The sequence below is a fragment of the Poeciliopsis prolifica genome, unplaced genomic scaffold (genome assembly GCF_027474105.1).
Source record: "Poeciliopsis prolifica strain line A6 unplaced genomic scaffold, Auburn_PproV2 SCAFFOLD074, whole genome shotgun sequence".
Classification (NCBI taxonomy): domain Eukaryota; kingdom Metazoa; phylum Chordata; class Actinopteri; order Cyprinodontiformes; family Poeciliidae; genus Poeciliopsis; species Poeciliopsis prolifica.
Window position 1 is genome coordinate 807,833 of NW_026562449.1, and position 19,721 is coordinate 827,553.

Here is a 19,721-nt window from a genome sequence, read left to right on the forward strand (position 1 = left end):
CTGCTGCAGGTCTGCTGGCTGTTCCAGCCCTGTCAAAAGCACAGGGGCAGACAAGGAGGGTGTGTCATCAACTCACGGAGAGGTTGAGTCTTGGGAGGAGATAAAGGAGGAGCTTGAGCAGACGGGGGAGTCCAGTGGAAAAAGGGGCTGGAGAGAAAGTACCCTGCAGGCTAGTTTGATGCTGGGGTTTTCTGCCACAACTCTTATGTGGTGACATCCAGCACTGCTTGTCTTCTTCACGCGGATCTGACTCCGGGAACTTGTGGAAGACAGAACAGCATTAAAACGGGCTGCATGCTGCAGAAACAGGAGAAGTAAAGAGCAAAGGAAAAAGAAGAACCTGGTGAGAGGGCAAGAATTTAGATAATTGAGAAAGCTTAAGCAAGTATTAGCACCTCAAATTAGTCAAGATGGCAACCATGGAAGCACTGGAATCCTCAAGTGCCATGCTGGAGCCTCAGACCCTGACTGAAGTCTCCGATGATGAGCTCAATCTGCCAGCTTCTGATGAAGAAGATAATGCCCTTGCTGCCGCCAAGATAGACCTGCATGCCATGGGCTCAGAGGAAGAGACGAACGAAAACAAGGATGAGGCACAAGCCTCAGACACGCAAGTAAACGGCGTGATGGTTCTGTCTTTGCTTGACAAGATCATCGGCGCAGTGGACAAGATCCAGCAGACCCAGAGCGGGCTGGAGACCAGACAGCAGGAGATGGAGCGCACGGTGACCAGCATCCAAGGAGAGCTGACCAAGCTGAGCAAGAACCACAGTACCACCTCCAACAGCGTCAATAAGATGATGGAGAAGGTGCGCAAGGTCAGCGTCAATGTCAAGACCGTCCGAGCCACGCTGGAGAAGCAAGGCGGCCAGATAAAGAAGCTGGAGAACAACGAGGCAGAGCTGCTGAAGAGGCGCAACTTTAAAGTCATGGTGTACCAGGTAGGAGAGTGTTGGCATGCTGAGGTATCTGAAACATCAGGCTGTTTGTCAGAGCCTGACATGAGAAATGGGTGTGGCACACTGGTGCACTGAACAGCATGATGAGCAGTTGATACTCTGGAGTCTAGTTTATGTAATAATAATTTAAAAAAAAAAACAGATTCAGGTGTGATTTATGAAACAGGACAAGGATCCTGAAGATGATCCCACTTTGTTTTCAGGGAGAGGCTCCAGGTTCTCTCCTGTTACCTTCCTCTGTACCTCAGAACTGATTTCAATATGACATGCAAGTGTTTGCAAAACTATTAGTCTGCAAAAAGTTCACCAAGAACTCACAGAAGAATTACAAATGAAACTAAGAGCCCTTGTATTCTCTCACACTTTTTCTCTTTAATAAGTGACTAGATTCTGGCACTTTATGTGGTCAGACAGCATACAAACGCAGATTATGTGAAATGCATTTTGTACAAGCTTATTAGTTATGAGCAGGGGCAGAGGTGTTCAGATTGGGAGCACGCCCACCACTCGCACACACACCTATAAACACACATACACACGCAAATCTGCGTTTGTATGTACAAAATGCATTTCACATAATTTTATATGAAATCCAATGAGATCATTTTTCCTACATATGCCCAAAAACATTAAAATGACACCATAATCTCCATATGAATTGGTGTGACGGCAGTTTTTCTTTTTTCAAGACAGGGAGAACCGTTTGTGAGGGAAGCTGAGGGAAACCCAAACTTTTTTTAGACTGTGAGTTCATTGCATCTGTGCACACATATGCATGTGTGTGCGCACACATGCGCGCGTGTGTGGGTGTGTATGTGTGTGAGACTGGTTTATGTTTATGATCCGTAGTGCAGGAACATTCAGAGTTTCCACCCTTGACTCAGACATCATGGTTTGGAACGAGCTCGCTCCCTCTGCCTCCCTCTGAGTCGCTCCAGCAGCTACAGTACCTTTCACATTAGGTAACAGACTGACTGTGCAATCAGAGTTCAGCATTTCAGTATGCCCAGAGTTTCTGCAAACTGACACGGCAGCAAAAGACAGAATGTTTAATAAGCTGCAGATGAGCAGGGAAGAGCCTTAAGGCTGAGCTTAACTCAATAACTTAACTGTTTCTCAATTTGTGAACATCATAAATCTCCTCAAGACTGGGATCTAATAAAGCTGTGGGTTTCTAGTTTCCAATGCAGCCTATTTGAAACATCCAATAGTAAAAAACTATAAACATTTGGACATTTTGCGAGAGTTAGGCTCCTTGGCGAGGCAACTCCGCCTCAGATGCTTGTTGTGGGCTCCCTGACTAACTCAAAGCGCTGAGTTTATTTATGGTTGCCAGAAAACAAAGAATTCATCGTCATTAAATGCACTCGCACACATGCATGCATGTGCTCGCTGCTCTGCTTTCAATTTTATGTGCATTTTTTGATTTCTTTAGAGAACACGTTTCAAAATCCAACTGCTTTGGAAACACATTCATCACTAGAGGAACATTCATCATCAGAAAGAATGATTTAGACTCATGACTGTCATCAAGTAAAACTGTGGAATCAATAAGCTGATATGGCCACTGCTGATAAACCTACTTATTTTAATGAACTCACTAAATGGCCAGATGTTATATTCTTTATACATCACTCCTGTCTCTAGCTTTTTCTCCTCATCCCTCTGTAAAACTCATAGTTGTGATTTCTGCCCTCACACACAAACATTTTAAAATGTACATTTTATTGTATAAACAGTGTGTATATACCATAGCTAATAGTATTCACAGTTCTTTTTAAGAAGATGCCAGAGAACGATCTGAAGGTTCCTCTAGCTGAACAAGCAAAGAGCCCCTCCCTTTTTTGTGAGTTTTCTCCCAAACACAAGGCCAGTTCTTAATATGGGCAACAAAGGCACTTGCCCAGGGTGTCATGTGACACTTGATTTTTCATGAACAGGCAAATCTGTGTCACTCCTGTAACTGTCACACTTTAAATTCCCCAAATTGACACTCAGAATTATATTTGGGACAAGCGACCATCAACGTTGACTTTCACAGACTAGAAAGTGATACCACTTAGTGATACCTGGGTATTTTTGAAGACGTTTCACCTTTTCTGTTGGTTTGTAAAGAATTTACAAGAGGATTCAGTAAACCAAATCAACTCTCTGCTACTGTAGCACAGTGGGCTGTTATTTATCTCTGTTTGGAAGGAGGATAAAAGTGAAAGGTTAAATGAAAAAGAAGAGGTGTCCAGCTCTGCACTGGGAGTGGATGGGTGTGTAATGATGAAGACCAGGGACCATATTTAGACAGCTGACTCATAGCAGAGGAATTTCCAGCTCTCTGTTAACAAGTCACACAATCAAATCCTCTCCATTCAAAACATTTGCACTTTGAAGTGAATTTTACCTTGAAGTCAGCAAGTCTTAAAGGTAAAGACTTGACTGTGATGTTAAGTTTTCTCAGTTTTACTCTTCTTGATTCTATCCCATTTAAACTTTATGAAGTTCCGACTTTCCAAGCTGCCATACTGCAGTTTGATTATTTTTCTTTTGAAGAAATCAGAAGAAATTTTACTGAAACTACAAATCAGGGGCTGAAGAAGAGACTAGTGTCGTCATCAGTAGTGAATCGGAAGGACAGCAGCGTCACTGTGAAGTGGGGCTTTGGTTGAGTTTCACAGTCTAAATTTATATTTTTGGCATAAACAAAGACTCAACTTGGACTGATGCACAAAACGTTGGAGACTTGAACTGGACTTGAGGTCCAAGACTTGAGTCTCATTAACATACAATCAGAAGGTCGGGTAAGCCTGTGTGTAAGTGATACACTGCATTATATTGTCATTTCTAGCACCTTTACTATTTGGCCCTGATAAGAACTATTTCAGACTTTGACTCAGAATATGGCTTCCTAACAAGTTAAAAATCACCTGACTTAGAATAATGAATAATAGTGAACTATAGTACTGTAAAGGATGGGACAATGTGACAACAGGGATTAACTACATCACTATAGGCCAAAAATAAAAATGCAGCATGTTCATCTTTTTTTATTCAGCTTTTTTCAAGAGACATGCACATTGCTATTTTGAATACTTTAGCACTTTATCAAAAAATAGGCTCACATCAATTGTTGAATTAAATATCAAAATATGAAAACTTTTAAAGCTTTAGATATATCAACAAGCATAAATGAATCTTAAAGTCAAACTGCACAGGGTTTTATTCCTGACCTTCAGCATCACAGGCTGCAGGGAGACCAGATGGTTTGTATCTGAGGAAGACCTGAGGCTAGAGTTAGACTTACCTTTCAAAAAATTTAGACTTGACTTTGATGGTTAACTCAAAGACAGGCCCTGATTAACCAATAGCTAACTAATTGGCTTTATATTTATTTTGTTGTTAATAAAGCCAGGAGATACATGAATCCCAGAAATGTTGGTTGATACATATCCCTCTAATGATCTCCTCCTACCTTAGGTGGTAGGTTATGTGGCCTACCTAGTGGTTGAAGTGGGAACAACACGTGATTTTGTGGGAGTGGCAGTTTGCAATGGGCAGACTGGATGAATTTAGCTGATAATCCCTGATAATACGATCAAAAATATATTTATTTTTAGAAAACAATTTTCTAAAATGTCATTTGTAATATTGATTTTAAATTTCTAGGGTGGCGAAATATCATTATTCCCCCAAACGTCTCTGTGTCACGATGTGTGTGTGGCATATAGACATTTTCTGTGTTAGGGGTGCACCAAGTAGAAATTGGACTGATATCAATGTCCAATATAAATACTGCTGTAATGGTTATGTTCACACAATTTTACTGATTTCATACGTATTATGAAACCATGATACGTATGATTATGATCATATGTATTATGACTTTTGATACTGAATAGAAGCTACCACACCACACTGTAAAAAAATGATAATAATAATAATTTACTTATTTACGGTAAAATACCATCAGCTACGGTTTTCAGAATTTTATGGATACATACACCAAAACTCACAACCGCAGCTCCTGGTATCTTGCTGTAAATTAGACATGTTTTTTCTTACAGTGTACAGTGCTTCTCTTTTTTAGATAAATCCCTGGTGTTGATGCCGATGTATTGTGCATCCCTAATTTCTTTCGATCTGTTTTGTGTCCTCTTTGTTGGAAATCAAAATACGGTCACCTTAGTATTGCAAAAAAGGAGCTATATGTCTGCAGTCAAGAAATGTTGACTCAGTTTTAACATCTTGACCTGATCAGGTCTCCCAAAGAGCTGAACTGGACTTTTTGGAAATTGACCTGTGGAAAGGTGTGGAATTTACATATTCTCATTTTTTTTCCCCAAGAAATACAAAACTGAAGCTAATCTCCAGACAAAACTAACAAATATTTGTCTGCATGACAAATGCAGGTTGTGTGGGGAGCTGTAGTCGGTCAGTAATGGGTGTGAATGGAGATTCATTACTGCAAGTTGTGAGCACATGTGTTTAGAGCTGCTCACTTGTGATCCGATCAACACGGAGAAACAGTGAAACCAGGTGTGAACACAGTGCTTAACGCTTTATCACTGACACGGACAAGCTGCAAGCTGAGCAGGCTGCATTCTCAGTAACAGCTGACGTGGATGTGATAAGTGTGAGAGAACAAAGAAGGAAACACCGTCTCTTCATAAACCAAAGGTCAGAGTTTGAAAATGTTGTGAAAAGCACATTTTACCATTTCACCCCCAGAGCAAACAGGCTGCATCGCATTAAAATTCATGGCGGCTTAACCAGAGCAAGCAGGTCTGTTCAGCCCCATATATGGACATTTGAGCCAGAAATGTTCCTCTCTCGTTTCAATGTGCAGGAGTGTAAAGGCCATTGTTTCAGTTGAGTGAGTTACCATGTTTACAGCAGGCAGAGACCGTGTTGACATGAAGCATCTTTGAATAATAATCATTGAAAATGACTTGTGGAAATAAAGTAAAAATAGTCGAGAAACAAGAAGAACTTGAAAATGAGGGCGATAGACAAGGCAGAGAGTGAGAGAGAATCTAAATATAGCGATTGTTGCATTCTTGCTTGCTTATGAGAAGGAAAGGACCTTTAGATTGTGTTCCTGTTTGGTTTGGGAGATCCAGTCCACTGATCTGTTCTTTGAGCAGATCAGTGGCTTGTATGCAATCTTGTTTGATCTTTGCAGGTAAATGGTTTTTAAGCTTGAAAGGATCCCATTTTTTTCTTGGCACTTTGTGAGGTATAACTGGTTTCAGATCAGAAAAACATCCACAGTGAAAGAACTATTATTAGAATTAGAATTATGGAAAAATCATCTGGCAATCCTCAGCTGTGTGTCTTTAAATGCTAAAAGTGTTGTTCCTGTGGGGATGCATCACTTCAATTCAAATTTATTTATAAGAGCAATTCACAACAAATTTTGTCTTGTGGCACTTTACAGAAAATGCTTTCAATTCAATCAAAGAGTACAATATGCCCAATTAAATGTTCAAAGTAATTTAGTGGCTCTATCTAAGGAAACCCAGCAGATTGCATTGAGTCACTGACTTGCAGCATTCACTCCTCCTGGACCAGCATGTAGCAGCAGCAGGAAATCACTGATCATGTTCTAGTCACCTTCCAGTTTCCAGTTTAAAATGAGTTGACTCTCTTAATCCATTAATAATGGATCATGAAAATGTCCACACCTCTTTACTCCTACCACATGGTGTGTATACTGTAAAATGAGGAATATAAGATTGTTCCATTGTTAGCAATGAAGATTATATTTCTGATCCAGAAAAAGGCACTGCCGTGTTTTTGTTTTTGACCAGCTTCATAGCAACCTCTCTTCATCCTGCTGGACTTGCTAGCTGTCTGGGAGCTACCTTCTTTCTGTGCGATTACCAAGCAGTTGATGTTGTACAAGATGGATGGAATGTCTGTTTGAAACATAGAGGGGTTGGTGGTGGCCTGTGGGCTTCCGACATAGGTCACCCAGCCGGCCTGAGGTCCAGGCTCTGCTGGAGGACTGCTGCAGAGATCTGCCCTGGGTGGCCCTGGGTGGCTCCGCGCTGCCTCAGGGACCTGGCTGTCTACTGGTTCTTCAGCAGTGAGGAGCTGAGCATCCGCTTCCAACACCTTCGCCCGAAAGTCCCAACAATTTAGAAACAAACAAGCAGTTTGAATGGATTCCAAAGAACAATGCTGTTTCCAGTACTCCTATATTAAAACCAAAATGAATTAAAATATATCTAATGTATGGTCAAATTTAGACATGGGCTACATTCACAATGCAGTCTGAAGCCCTCATGCGACCTGAATCTGATCTTGTCTGGACAACCTGAGCAACACAGATCAGATTTCTACAAATCACTTGGTTCTGTGATCTTGAATCCGACATGTTTCTGATCTTTTCAAATGTGACAGGTGCATGTACGGCCAGGTCACATTCATCTAACCTGTATATCAACAATACCAGACAAAGGTCACTGTTCTGTGACCTGGGAGAAAACCCACAACCAAAGAGGATGATAATGGGGAGTAGGATGGGTTGTTAATGTGCTGGCTGCAGTGAGAAACCGCAGCCATTAGCCTCCATGACTACTTCCACTCATATGGATGTTACTGTTACTGCGTCTTCTGCTGCGCATGCAGGACATGTAGTACACATCACATATTTAGAAATGTGAATGACCATGCAAAAAATAAGATTTTCACAAAAAAAATGGATTGAGAATTGTGTCTGCAGTGTGAGTGTAGCCACAGATTTCTCGTGTGAGAAAAGAGGTGAGATGCTACTGTCAGATCTTTGTTTATACCTTGAACTGTTTTCTGTTGATGCTCTTATGTGAGTCAGATATTTGTGAGCCATGTGAGCGCTTGGTTCCATGACCCTCTCCACCATGTGAGTTCAGTTAGGGCTGAACTGCTTCCTGAACAGAGACACTTTTGTTATTTTCCAAAACAAACATTCATAAAAAATTTTTTTTTTTTTTTTTTAAACATGAAGGTAAAAATATTTTTCTCCATCCTGTGAGCTTGGATTCAGGTTTATAGAGAAGGAGTGTTTTTATGTTGTATATTTCTGTTGTGATTCCTCTCAGCTGATTACCTTCTGTTGAGTGTTGCCCTTTGCAGGGAGACAGTGGTAATATAAACATCTTGCTGTAGTAAACAGATAGGTATTCATCATCAATGTATAATATCAATGAACTGATTACTGCTGGCATCACTGGAACTATATCACTATTTAAAGTCTAACATGGTGAGCATTCATCTGAGACATATTTGTGGAGTTGTTTCAGCTAAAGGTTCTACATGAGATCTTCTGTGTGCTTTGAAGAGACACAGAAGTAAAGAGGAAACAAAGAAAAGTGTTTCAAAGCTCAACAACACAGAGATTTGAACTCCTGGAACAATTGACACCTTAAAGTGACAGGATACTCCACATGTTGACATTTGATTGCACCATTTCATGTCATAGTGCCCACAGTACATACAATGAGTGCCACAATTGCAATAACAACAAAATAATAATAATAACAATAAACTACACATTAGAAGTAAATACACTCAAGTAACTTTTTGGAGCACATTTTAGCAACAAGGCAATTCAAAATGCTTTACACGATAAAAACATAATACAGTAACCAATTACAAAAAAAAAGAAAGAACATTATTACATTTTGTCAAATGCCATAATCAAAGAAATCAAGAAAGATGATGATGATGATGATGATGATGATGATGATGATGATGATGATGATGATGATGATGATGATTCTTTTCAGAATCAAATTTAAACCAAGTCAACTAGTTGTGGAGCAGAACAGGATATTTTCAATGTAACAGTGAAATCCATAGTCGTTCAACTGTAGACAAAACAGCTCATCTCTCAATGACAATTTGACCCAGTGGTGCTGTATTGACATCCTTTGAGTCATAATAGATCTTTAGGGAATTCTGTAGTTTTAAGGAATGTGGAAAAGCTAAAGGAAACACTTTCATGTGCAGGACTGAAGCCAACAAGTGTGGGAAATCCGACTTTTCTCTGTCTTCATAAATCTCTCAATTAACATCAGTATCCATTGTTGCTAAAAAGAGAAAACACAAAGGGTTGCCTTGGAAACGTCTAGTGCCATCCCTTAAGCTAATGGCCAAATCTCTTAGACAGGCACTGAGAACCGTAAACAGAGCCTGGAGGCACAAAGAGGAGAGATGGTAGAAAGGCCTGCTGGCACACTGCCAAGCTTCTGTTGATTTCCTTCTTCTTCAATCCAGCAGAAAGTGTTCATGCTCGTCTTCTGTCATGTTTCATTTCCCTCGGACTCGATGGAAAGTTACACTCATCATGCCCATGTTATTAATTTTGCAATCATTAGTCACATGAGAAAATATTCTGTGTGACTCTTTGTGATTACATTTGATCTGCTGATGTGTTTTCGCATCAGAGGACATGGTCAGAATACCAAGAAAATAAAGTGTGCCATTAAAATGGCACCATGTGATTGTTAACAATGGCAGGCTGTGTCTCGCAGTGAGAGCTGTGTGCTGTTTCTGCGGTCAGAAAACCGTGGAGTTACCTCACACGTTTCTGCAGACTTGGCACACTTTGATCCTGAGATTTCTGCTTCTTACTCTTAAGACAAAATAGATATATGATCAGAGCTGCACCGTGGATAACAGCTACACACAACAAAGCTAAAAAAAAACAGGCACTTTTACTAACTCTCATATTTCACCAACAAGCAGAGTCCAGAGAAGGTAAGAAAAGAACAATAATAGAGCAAAAAAAGAAGAAGGTTGTGTTTAACTCCAGCCTGGTGACTCATTATTTCTTTCTTCCCTTGGGGACTTGCAGCATGCCATCGCTTTATATAGTAATCTCTCACTCTCCCTCTCTGCTCTCTCTCATCGCTCTGATTAAAGGGAACCAATGGAAAGAAGAGGTGATTAGGGAGTAAGTTCTCCTAACTTTTACTCATGACCATCGCACTCCTTTTCATGGCACACAAGAAAAATGGACTCAATAACCTTCACACACATGCATGTGCACACGCACACTCACTCACACACACACACACACACACACACACACACACACACACACACACACACACACACACACACACAGAGTACAAATCTGGTTTTAAAAAATCACTATTTTAAAAGGGAGTTTTTTTGTTTTTTCCAGGCACATAATGTTGTTTTCAAAGCAACTTTACAAAAACATCCTTTCAGTGAAATCATGAAAGTAAAACATCAAAAGCTGTGGAGGCTGAATGATTAGCTGTTGGCAGCGTTCTCCCAGTTGAACCACAGCCAAACAGACTGTCAGACCAGGTGTCGCTTCTATGGGGAGAAATTCTATACCACAATCAAGGAGCTATGTTATCTTCAGTAACAATATTTATATCAAATAAGATTTAAAAGAAATTTGACTTTGCATTAAATCTGAAATGGGCATGTAAGAACATTCTGCCCTCTCCCCTCCAAACGCTTTGCTATCGCTGCTGAAACCCCTCCCTGGTTGAGAATCTCCTACTGTAACTGTGATGTGTTAAAGTTACCATAGTTACCATAGTTTGTTTTGGCCAGCCCATGTGGAAGCCTATATTTATGGTCAGGGAGAACATAATGACTCATGAAATATGAAAATATCTCTGTTTCCATGTGAATCAACATAATTAACTGCTGTAGATAACCAGTGAGTTGTAAGATGAATTTGTGAATTAATTTGCGTTCTTGCAACTCCAGAAGTACAGAATTCTGCCCATGACTCGACTCCAAGTTTCCTCCTACATCAGCAGAGATGGCCGAAGGATTCCCCGTTTTCCAGGATCTGCTGGAAAATCCTATCCTGCATGTGTGTGATGGAATCAAATCAAAACACACATACACACGCATATATCTGGCAGGGGAGTTTAGGTGGTTAGAGTTTAAAGGAAACCAGAAACAGAGCTGGGTGTGTTACCGCAGGATTCCTCTCTCTTCCCCCCCACCTCTCTTGCTCTTTCTCTCTATCTCTTAGTCTCTCTCTGTCTTACTGTCTTTCAGACTCTCTCTCTGCCTGGTGAGTGGCTGCAGTGTGAGAAGCTCCTGTGTTGTGCTTATCATCCCAAACTCAGATACAAACAGCTCGTCATGCTGCCTGGCCAGCAGTGAGGACGAGCAGCACAGACACACTCTTTTAGAAGCACATGTGCTGGATAAAAACCAGTCAGTAGCTTTTTGGTATCACCAACAAACACAACACACACTTCAACAGCTTTCATTGAAGACAGTATAGTTTGTTCATGTATGGCACCAAGTTACATCTAGTGATGTATAGGTAGTTAAACTATTAGTTAGTTTCTCATTTAGCTCATAATGTTCAACGGCTTTGGAAGGCACCTTACAGGGCCGTGCAGAGACCTTTGGAGGGGCAGGGGCTCAAAGTACAAAAGGGGCACATTGAACAAGATCTTAACACACCGTCCAGTAGCATAGCAACAACCCATATTAAACAAGAATTGAATTGTATCATTATATCATTGACAATGCAAAGCATGTGTAGTATATTTTCCCCAACAGGTATTAAGTTTTTGGTTCATATTTCTTTGGGTCAGCCCTGCAGGAACAGTCGCTGCGATGCGCATCTCTGGAATCTACCTGGAATCTACCTGGCATCCTCCTGTGGCCCCTGTGTCAGTCCCCCAACGCTTTGGGGACATTTTGATTCATTTAATTGTGGCATGTTTGGCTTAATGCTGCGGTTCTAATTATTGCTACATTATTTTCACTGATGTTTATTTTGTGAACTCTAAATAATTTGGGCCGAATCTTCCTTTAACACTTGAGATTCTGCAGTAACTTCTATTTATAGCAGGGGGCAGGGGCTCAAGCCCCCTTCGCCCTCTCCCCCCCCACACACACACACCTCCTCTGCAAGTGCCTGGTACCTTATGATGCTTTGGGTGACTTTAGGGCATCAATTCTACCTTAGAATATTCTTGCTTGCAACACAGAACACATATGGACAAAAACACGTGGAGGTCTATTGGCTACATCAACACTGTCAGGAACAAGGAGGCAGTCAGAGTACATTCCACTGCTTCAGATTATCCTTTATGAAACCATGGCTGTTCCTCAGTGTTTGCTTACCCTTCAAAAAGCCCAGAGATCCAAACTTACATCCAACATTCCTGAGATGTCAAATACATCCGTGTTGGGTGAGGGTAATATTAGCTTCCTCTTTACTGACAGTAGCAGTTTTCTGATTTTAAAAATTGGTCTGCTGCAAAGACCTGTTGAAGACAATCATTTTTGGATTATTGAGGGACTCAGACCAGCCCAGAATATTCACTTGACAATCCCTCTTCTGTAATGAGAGTGTTCACAGTGCTTGAACTACACAATGACCTGAAAGAAAACATGCAGTGTAGGCAAAGAAATGTACTTTGCTTTTTGTTTGCTTTTTTTTTTACTTTATTTGTAAATTAAGAAAAAAATAACGGGGGGGATCAGTTATTTTCTGTTATTTATAAGACATAGCGACATGTTTGGGCTTAGAGAGAAACCTGCTCCTCTACTCCAAACACCTCTCCTGAACTTTCCTCCCAGCAATTATTTTGTAATCTAGGGCTGAGTTAGATATGGAAATTGTCTGCTTGTGTTTTGCAAGCAATGTGGGCAAAACTATGTCTCAATGCCTTGCCTTGACAACAACACACACACACACACACGCACGCACACACACACGCACGCACACTTACACACACACACACACACGTTCAGAATGATGACGTACCTCGTTCATCTATTTTCCATGGCTATGACTGTACCTTCCTGTCTTTGGGGTAGCTGCCTCAACAAGAACAATGTCCCATTAAATGAGGAGGGTCAGGAAGTGAGAAACACCAAGGTGAATACCTAAACTTCCCACAACTCTTTCCATGCACCATGGACACGGAAAAGCATGCAGCCTAGAATTTCCTCTGCTGTTGAAGTAATTCCTTATAGACTCATTACCCAGTGACAGTGACTGATAGAGTTTCTTTAGTTAAGGAAATTGATGATGAAGCGTTTATCCCTGAGCAACCTCTTGTTAAAGTGGAATCATCTTTAAACCTCAACATAAGACACATGTTCAGAGTAAATGTTTTGTGTGCTAATAAACAAGCAGCTTACAGTCGTCAGTGGTGGCCATTTGTGACCTCAGTAACTCTGACCATAGATTAGACAGTAAGAATGCGTTCTCTGCAGTGTTTGGCCTGCTGACAGGTTGATGAGGTTCCAGTGGAATTAATGGAGCCAGGCTATGATAGGGCATTTGGAGTTTTTCAAGGGATCTAACTAAATGGTGAAAAATACAAAATGTCAGGTTCTAATTTTTTATTTATGTTAAAACCTGGATCACTTTTCTCTTCCACTTCACATTTTGACTCTACTTTGTGTTGGTTTGTCACATAAATCATAATAAGAGCCTATCAAGTTTGTGATGGTAACATCACAAAACGTTCAATAAGTATGAATACTTTTACAGTGGCAATAAACTCCCAACCAGCCTTTTCAACTTGAAGAACAAAAATAATAATTTAAAAAATATATTTTTGGTAAGACTTGGTAGAGGTTAACTCCAACCCTTTGACTGAACGAGAAACAGAAAAATAGACAAAAACTGTTCCCCCTTACAGATATCTACAGTTTTTACTTTTCTTTTGCCTTTCTGATACAACCTGAGATAACAAAAAGCAGCTTTGATTTACAGTCAACAATTATTTATTTGTTCTGGCACATTTATGTTTTTAATTCCAGGTGCTGCATGGCTGCATTCATTTCTTTATGATGAAAGGTTACATTTTATTAAAAAGTACCAAAGCAATCATTATATGATTTCACTTGGGTCCTTATAATAGATCGCTGTAAGCACAAAGGGCCTGCTGTAGTGAAGTCCAACATGGTTTGTTTGAAAATGAGGCAAATTTTCCTTTCCTCTGCCTGTTAACACAGCTGCTCAGGAAAGCCTAAATCCCTCCTGCAAGGTCAAGTTTACCCAAGATACTGTAGCACAATACCTCCAAACAACCATCAGCATTTGCCAAGGGAACACAATAGACATGCCTCCACCCTCTGCTCTCATTCCCATACCTTCCAGCTAACACTTTGATGCTATCATCTTCCTGTTGGACAGATGGTTTTCCAAGACTCTGAGGAATGACAGGAGAAAAACATGTCAGTTTTCCACACCTTAGCCTGGCCGCACTACACACTCTGGGACTCCTTTGTTCTCTGCTGTTTCCATTAAGAGGCAGTGCAGGGTCAGAGGAAAAGACAACAGGAATAACAAGCTGTACATGCAGACATTCAGGAGTCCAGGTGGATCGGCTGTCCTCTGATCGTCCTTCCTGTTCAGTATGATCCAGGTCACAAGAGCAGGAGGACAATATGGTGGAGAGAAGTTCCAGGAGAGAAGCTCAGTAAGGTGACATGTAAACCCAGATATTCACACAAACTATATGAAAAACACAGATCTTGGTTTCTCTGTGTTTGACATGAAATCAGACTTACCTACTGTTCTGTTTGCTGAATGAATAATGAGAGATTCATAAACAACTTGAAAGCATAGTTTCTATCCATTTCTCCAGTATTTGGTCAAATTTCCTTTACGCTGTCTGAATTAGGTCAAATATTTTGGGTTTCCCTCTACAGGTAAATTCCACAATAGACTGCTAGAGTTTTGACCCATTATTCAGGCAGAACCGATGTAACCGGGTCAGGTTTCTGGCTCTGCACTGTGCTACCAGCAGCAGCTGCATCTTCACTAATTCCTTGTCTTTAGTTCTGGGATTGATTCACATATTTCACACCAGAACCAATTCATCTCTGTGAAATAGAACCTGCCTCCTTCCTGAACAACTACTGATGCTTCTACTTGGATATAATTGTTAGAAACAATGAATGTGGAAGCTTTGGGTATCTGGAAATTAGACCTAAGGATGAAGTAGACTAGTGGAGGTACATGCACCGTTCAGACGTTTCTGAATTTCTCCATAATGTCACACAAAATCAATTCAGTGTGCTTGAGGTGTCACCTGAAAATACATTTTCCTCCATTTAGCTCAGATGTTGGGAATCAGTCAACCAGAAGACAAAATTTGTCTTGAAATAGACAAGATATGTCTGATTCAAAAAGGCCTTACCCAGTTTAAATTAAAAGTGCTATTAAGTTCATTTTGGTTTGATTTATTTAGATCAAGTTTGCAAAATTCACCACAAACGAACATGAGCACGCTTAAAGTAAACCTCATTAAAAAAATTCCCGTTCAGATTTGGTTTACTGCAGTTCTATTCCTTGATTAAGCTGTTTGCACAATCCAACACAGTCCATGGTCCAAAACAAGAAGCAGTTTAAGTAAATAGCAGCAGAGGGAAACATTCTCCGCATGCCCCTGCGTGTCACTGGATGTCAACACTATGTACATCTCATCTTTTTAATAAGAGCCAAAGGGGAAATGCATCATTTAATCCAACTTGAATTTATTGCAACACACTTTCTCCACAGCTGCAGCAGAAAACGCCCTTCAGTTATTGTCATTCCAATGATCCTCATTTTTCTCTGAATCCAGGCCAAAGATTCCACGTTTTCCTCACTGTAGCCTCAGGAATCATTTTTACATAGTAAGAAAAAATAATGGGCAAACAGACTTAGACTTAAAGTATGAACTCATGTATTTACGGACAAAATATTTTACAAAAAATAAAAAGCTACAGTAATAAGGCTGCATATATGTGCAGACTGTTAAAATAATTATTTCTGTTTCAGCTTCAGTGTAGTGGAATTTGAATTCACACCAGCAAACAAACATTATGAATTTTATAGAAACTTTAGTCTACTGTTGGATTTTTTGGTATTTTCTCATGCGTCTAGTTTTGAAAGTCACTGTAGTTTGTAACTCTGATGTTTCTCTGCAGTTTATTTTACAGCACAGCTTCATATAAAATGCATTTAAAAAATCAATGAAAGTGAAAACTAATACAAATTCAAAAACCATCCTCTTCTCTAACTTTGAATATGTTTTTTGTTGCACTTGCTGATATGACCTCATGGTTATTATATGCAAGCAAGATCTTGTCCAGTATGCATCAAAGTCTTTATGTTTCTTTCTCCACAGGATGATGTGAAAGTGCCCTCAAAACTCAGCATCTCCAAGTCTTTGAAAGTTTCTGAGTCTGTGTCAGGAAGCAGAGGAGGCAGTCTTCTGGAGCTCAAAGAGGCTGTGGAGGAACCTGGAGAAGCAGTGGAGGGCGACAAGGAGGACAAACCCCATGTAGACCTTTCCTCAGATGAAGAGGGAGTGGAAATTGAAGACGCCATCGAGGAGACCCGAGCTGAACGCATCAAGCGCACCAGTCTGCAGCGGGTGCAAAACCTGAAGACTGTCTTCTCCAAGGACAAGATGGATAAGACCAGAGCAAAGACCAAAGAGAACCTGGAGAAGACCAGACAAAAGACCAAGGAAAACATTGAAAAGACAAAGCAGAAGACAAAGGAGAATCTGGAGAAAACCAGACAAAAGACCAAGGAAAACATTGAGAAGACAAAGCAGAAAACAAAGGAGAATCTGGAGAAGACACGTCACAACATCGAAAAGAAGATGGGTAAACTTGGAACGCGCATGAGTGTGAACCCTGAGCGAAAACAGAAGATTAAAACATCTGGTGACAAGATGAAGAAGGCCTTCACACCGGACCACGTTGTTTACGCCCGCTCTAAGACCGCCGTCTATAAGGTGCCCCCTTTCACCTTCCACGTGAAGAAGATCCGTGAGGGTGAAGTGGAAGTGGTCCAAGGAACCGAGATGGTGGAGGTGTCCAGGGAAGTAGAGCCAATAGGTGGGGAGGATGTGGAAGTAGACAACACTGAGGTGGACGTTGAGATGGAGATGGTGAATGGAGGCGAGGATGAAGAAGAGCATGATGAGGATGAAGAAGAAGAGAGCCATAATGCCTTACATGAGGATGATGATGACGATAAAGACAGCGACTAAATATAGCGCAAAGAAACCTTCATCCATTCAGACCAATTCTTTGTATCTACATTGAGATTTAGGCTTGATTTGGATTAAAAAGAATATTCAACAATAACTGGGACAGTGATGATATGTTGGTCCTATTTTCACAGGTTTGGCCACCATTTCTACTAATGACAGATGGTTTATAGAGTCTTCTGAAAACACAGATTTAGCACTAACGGTTTGGATGTGTCCATCACACATTTACTTTAGTCTGATATTCTAACACTCACAAACACCTAAAAACTGATAAGATACAACTAACATTCAACTCCTCAGTTTGGACATAAGTAGCTACATGTGTTTGTGTCACCAGCTTACACCAATAATAGAGTAGAAATGATGGCCAAAACCAAACACAAGCAGAACATCAGTCGACCTGGAGATCATTTTATATGCTTTAACTTCTTTCATCCATTGACCAGAAAAACTAGAATTAGAATTTTGTTAAAGCTGACATACATAGCTTCCATAAATATTTTTTTGATCAGTATGTTGTGAAAATATAACATGAGACCTCCTGTCTGTGGTCTAAATGTAATCTGCAGAAATGCACCTTTACTGATCAGAAACAACCAATTAGAGCCAGAAGGAGGGCATAGAACTGTCGAGTAACATCATGTATGCACTGCTCAATGTGCAGAAACAACTGACCATTACTGAAAAGCTGTTTATCTGACATCATTGGTGGCTATGCTAACGAACCTGAGCATTAACAATGGGCTCTGGTGTGAGGAGCCATCTGTAGCCTGGCAGAGAGTAGGAGGAAGGGTGTGAGCAGCACATAGACAAGCATGGTTGACCGCACAGAGACCCGCCTCCTGACTCTGATTAGTTGTTCCTGACAATGCAGTGTATTTTTGCAGATGGCAGTAGAACTGCAGGGAGGAGACAGAAGAGCTTGATTTTTTTTTCTCACAGATTTTTTATTTTATGTTACACTGTCACAACATAATGAAGGTTTTAACAAATATGTGAAAAACTTTTTTTCTAGTTATTTTGAATAAGAATAAATAAAAAAGAGGGAAGAAGACACATGTTTTGTTTATAATGAGGAGTATCATCATGAGGTTGGGAGAGAGCACCAAAAATATACAATGAGATTGGTGTAAAAAATAAATAAATAAAAAAAATAAGATGGAAAAATAAGATGGAAAGAAAAGAGGTAATTTCTCTTGTGTTTCACAAGAGAAACACAAATATAAACTCTTATCTATAATGAAATCACAAAACATTTTTCTGACGTTTCCTTCGCTGTTAATCTTTTTAAATCATGAGTTAAATATTATCTTCTTCTGATTAATCTATCTGTTTATAGGCACAGTGCTTTCTGCTGTCACTTCTACCTTTTGCAGAACTCTTGTTTTTGTTAAACTGTTTTCCATAGTATTTTCCATCTTATTGTTATTTTCCTCTCATACCTTCTTTATACTGGCAGACTTGCTCATACACATTGTGTTTTTTTCATATACTTTACTGTCAAATTATACATATATATCTGACCATATTACTGTAATTTCCCATAAAAAGGACAAATTTTGCCTTCGTTTTTTTCTCTATGAATTCACACACACGCACGCACACACACCAGAGCGGAACCAGAACAACACCTTATGCTGGTAACAGGCTGCTTTGAAGCTAAACCTATTATGCCTTTGTGTAAGACTGACCCCTAGTGTTGATCATTTTAATTTGACTACTTTCTGCTCCAAAATAAATTGAATCAGAAATGTTGACCATTTTGTGTTCAGAGGATCTTAATGCAGGGTTTCCCAAGTCCAGTCCTGGGGGCTCCTGTCCTGCATGTCTCTCCCTAACATTCTGGACCAGATGTAACGTCCCCTCAGCAGTCTTTCAGCTCCGAGGGGCCCTGCTACTGAGGACAGGATTCAGGCACCCCTGCACTCCAGCAATGTACATAAAAACTGTGTTCTTATTTTTGGCAGCAAAGGAGTAGGCTATGGGAGGGGGTCATAAGTTATGAAACATATTTTTCATAACATTAATTTTAAACAAGACTTCTGCTTCCAAAAGTAACTGAGATCATAGCTTCCAGGTTAGATTTAGCACTATTTTACTTGAGCTATGTCTCCTGCCGTCTTGTGTATATAATGTGACACGTTATCTGAGCAGATGATTATTAACTTCAACAGTACTTCTCGCTGTTCATCACATGCGCTTGTTCTGAACTTTGTAGTCATGCTGAACTGTTGTTTTTGCACAGTGCATCATATGGAAGCTACCATAATTATTATTAAACACAGTGACCTTCCCTGTTTTAATATCCAACTTCTAGGATGGAGCCGATCCAGTTTTCTGCTTTTGCTTTATCTGTATGTGATTCCTGACTGACAACACGGCTTAACCACTAATGATCTAATAAAACCCAAACTGAGTCACAGTTTCTGTGTTTTATTGAGCATTTACTAAAAACTTATTAACATTATAAAATGTGATTGTTTATTAAAAGTTTTTTCTTTTCAGTGGAAGATTTAAATTGTTTCTAATCCCCAGTTTTTAGCATTTGAAAACAGTGTTGAATATCTTTGTCTCTGTAGTGTCATTCAATATTTGTGTTAATTTTTTTGTTGTTATTGTTTGTTGAAAATAAATGAATGACTTCTTTTCTCAGAGCACTGAGGGGTGTTGGTGGGGACAACACTCTGTCAATTGCACAAGATTTGGTGATGATGGTATTGGTAAAATTAAAATGTGAACTTTTTCACTTAAAATGAAAAAG

General features: G+C 40.0%; 1 protein-coding gene across 1 annotated transcript; it reads left to right on the forward strand.

The window, feature by feature from the left end:
- The first annotated feature begins 146 nt into the window (after positions 1 to 146).
- On the forward strand, positions 147 to 19,382 carry LOC129352306 (caveolae-associated protein 1-like). Its single transcript, XM_055021233.1, has 2 exons — positions 147 to 941; positions 16,082 to 19,382. Exons 1-2 carry the CDS (start codon positions 411 to 413, stop codon positions 16,955 to 16,957), a joined length of 1,407 nt encoding a protein of 468 aa, XP_054877208.1. The 5' UTR covers positions 147 to 410; the 3' UTR covers positions 16,958 to 19,382.
- The last annotated feature ends 339 nt before the right edge of the window (positions 19,383 to 19,721 follow it).

What these genes read in the sequence shown, in the direction of transcription:
- LOC129352306 (XM_055021233.1), top strand. Translation starts at nt 411, where the DNA reads ATGGCAACCATGGAAGCACTGGAATCCTCAAGTGCCATGCTGGAGCCT. An exon ending in TTAAAGTCATGGTGTACCAG is followed by an intron (nt 942 to 16,081) that starts GTAGGAGAGTGT and finishes CTTTCTCCACAG; the next exon opens with GATGATGTGAAAGTGCCCTC.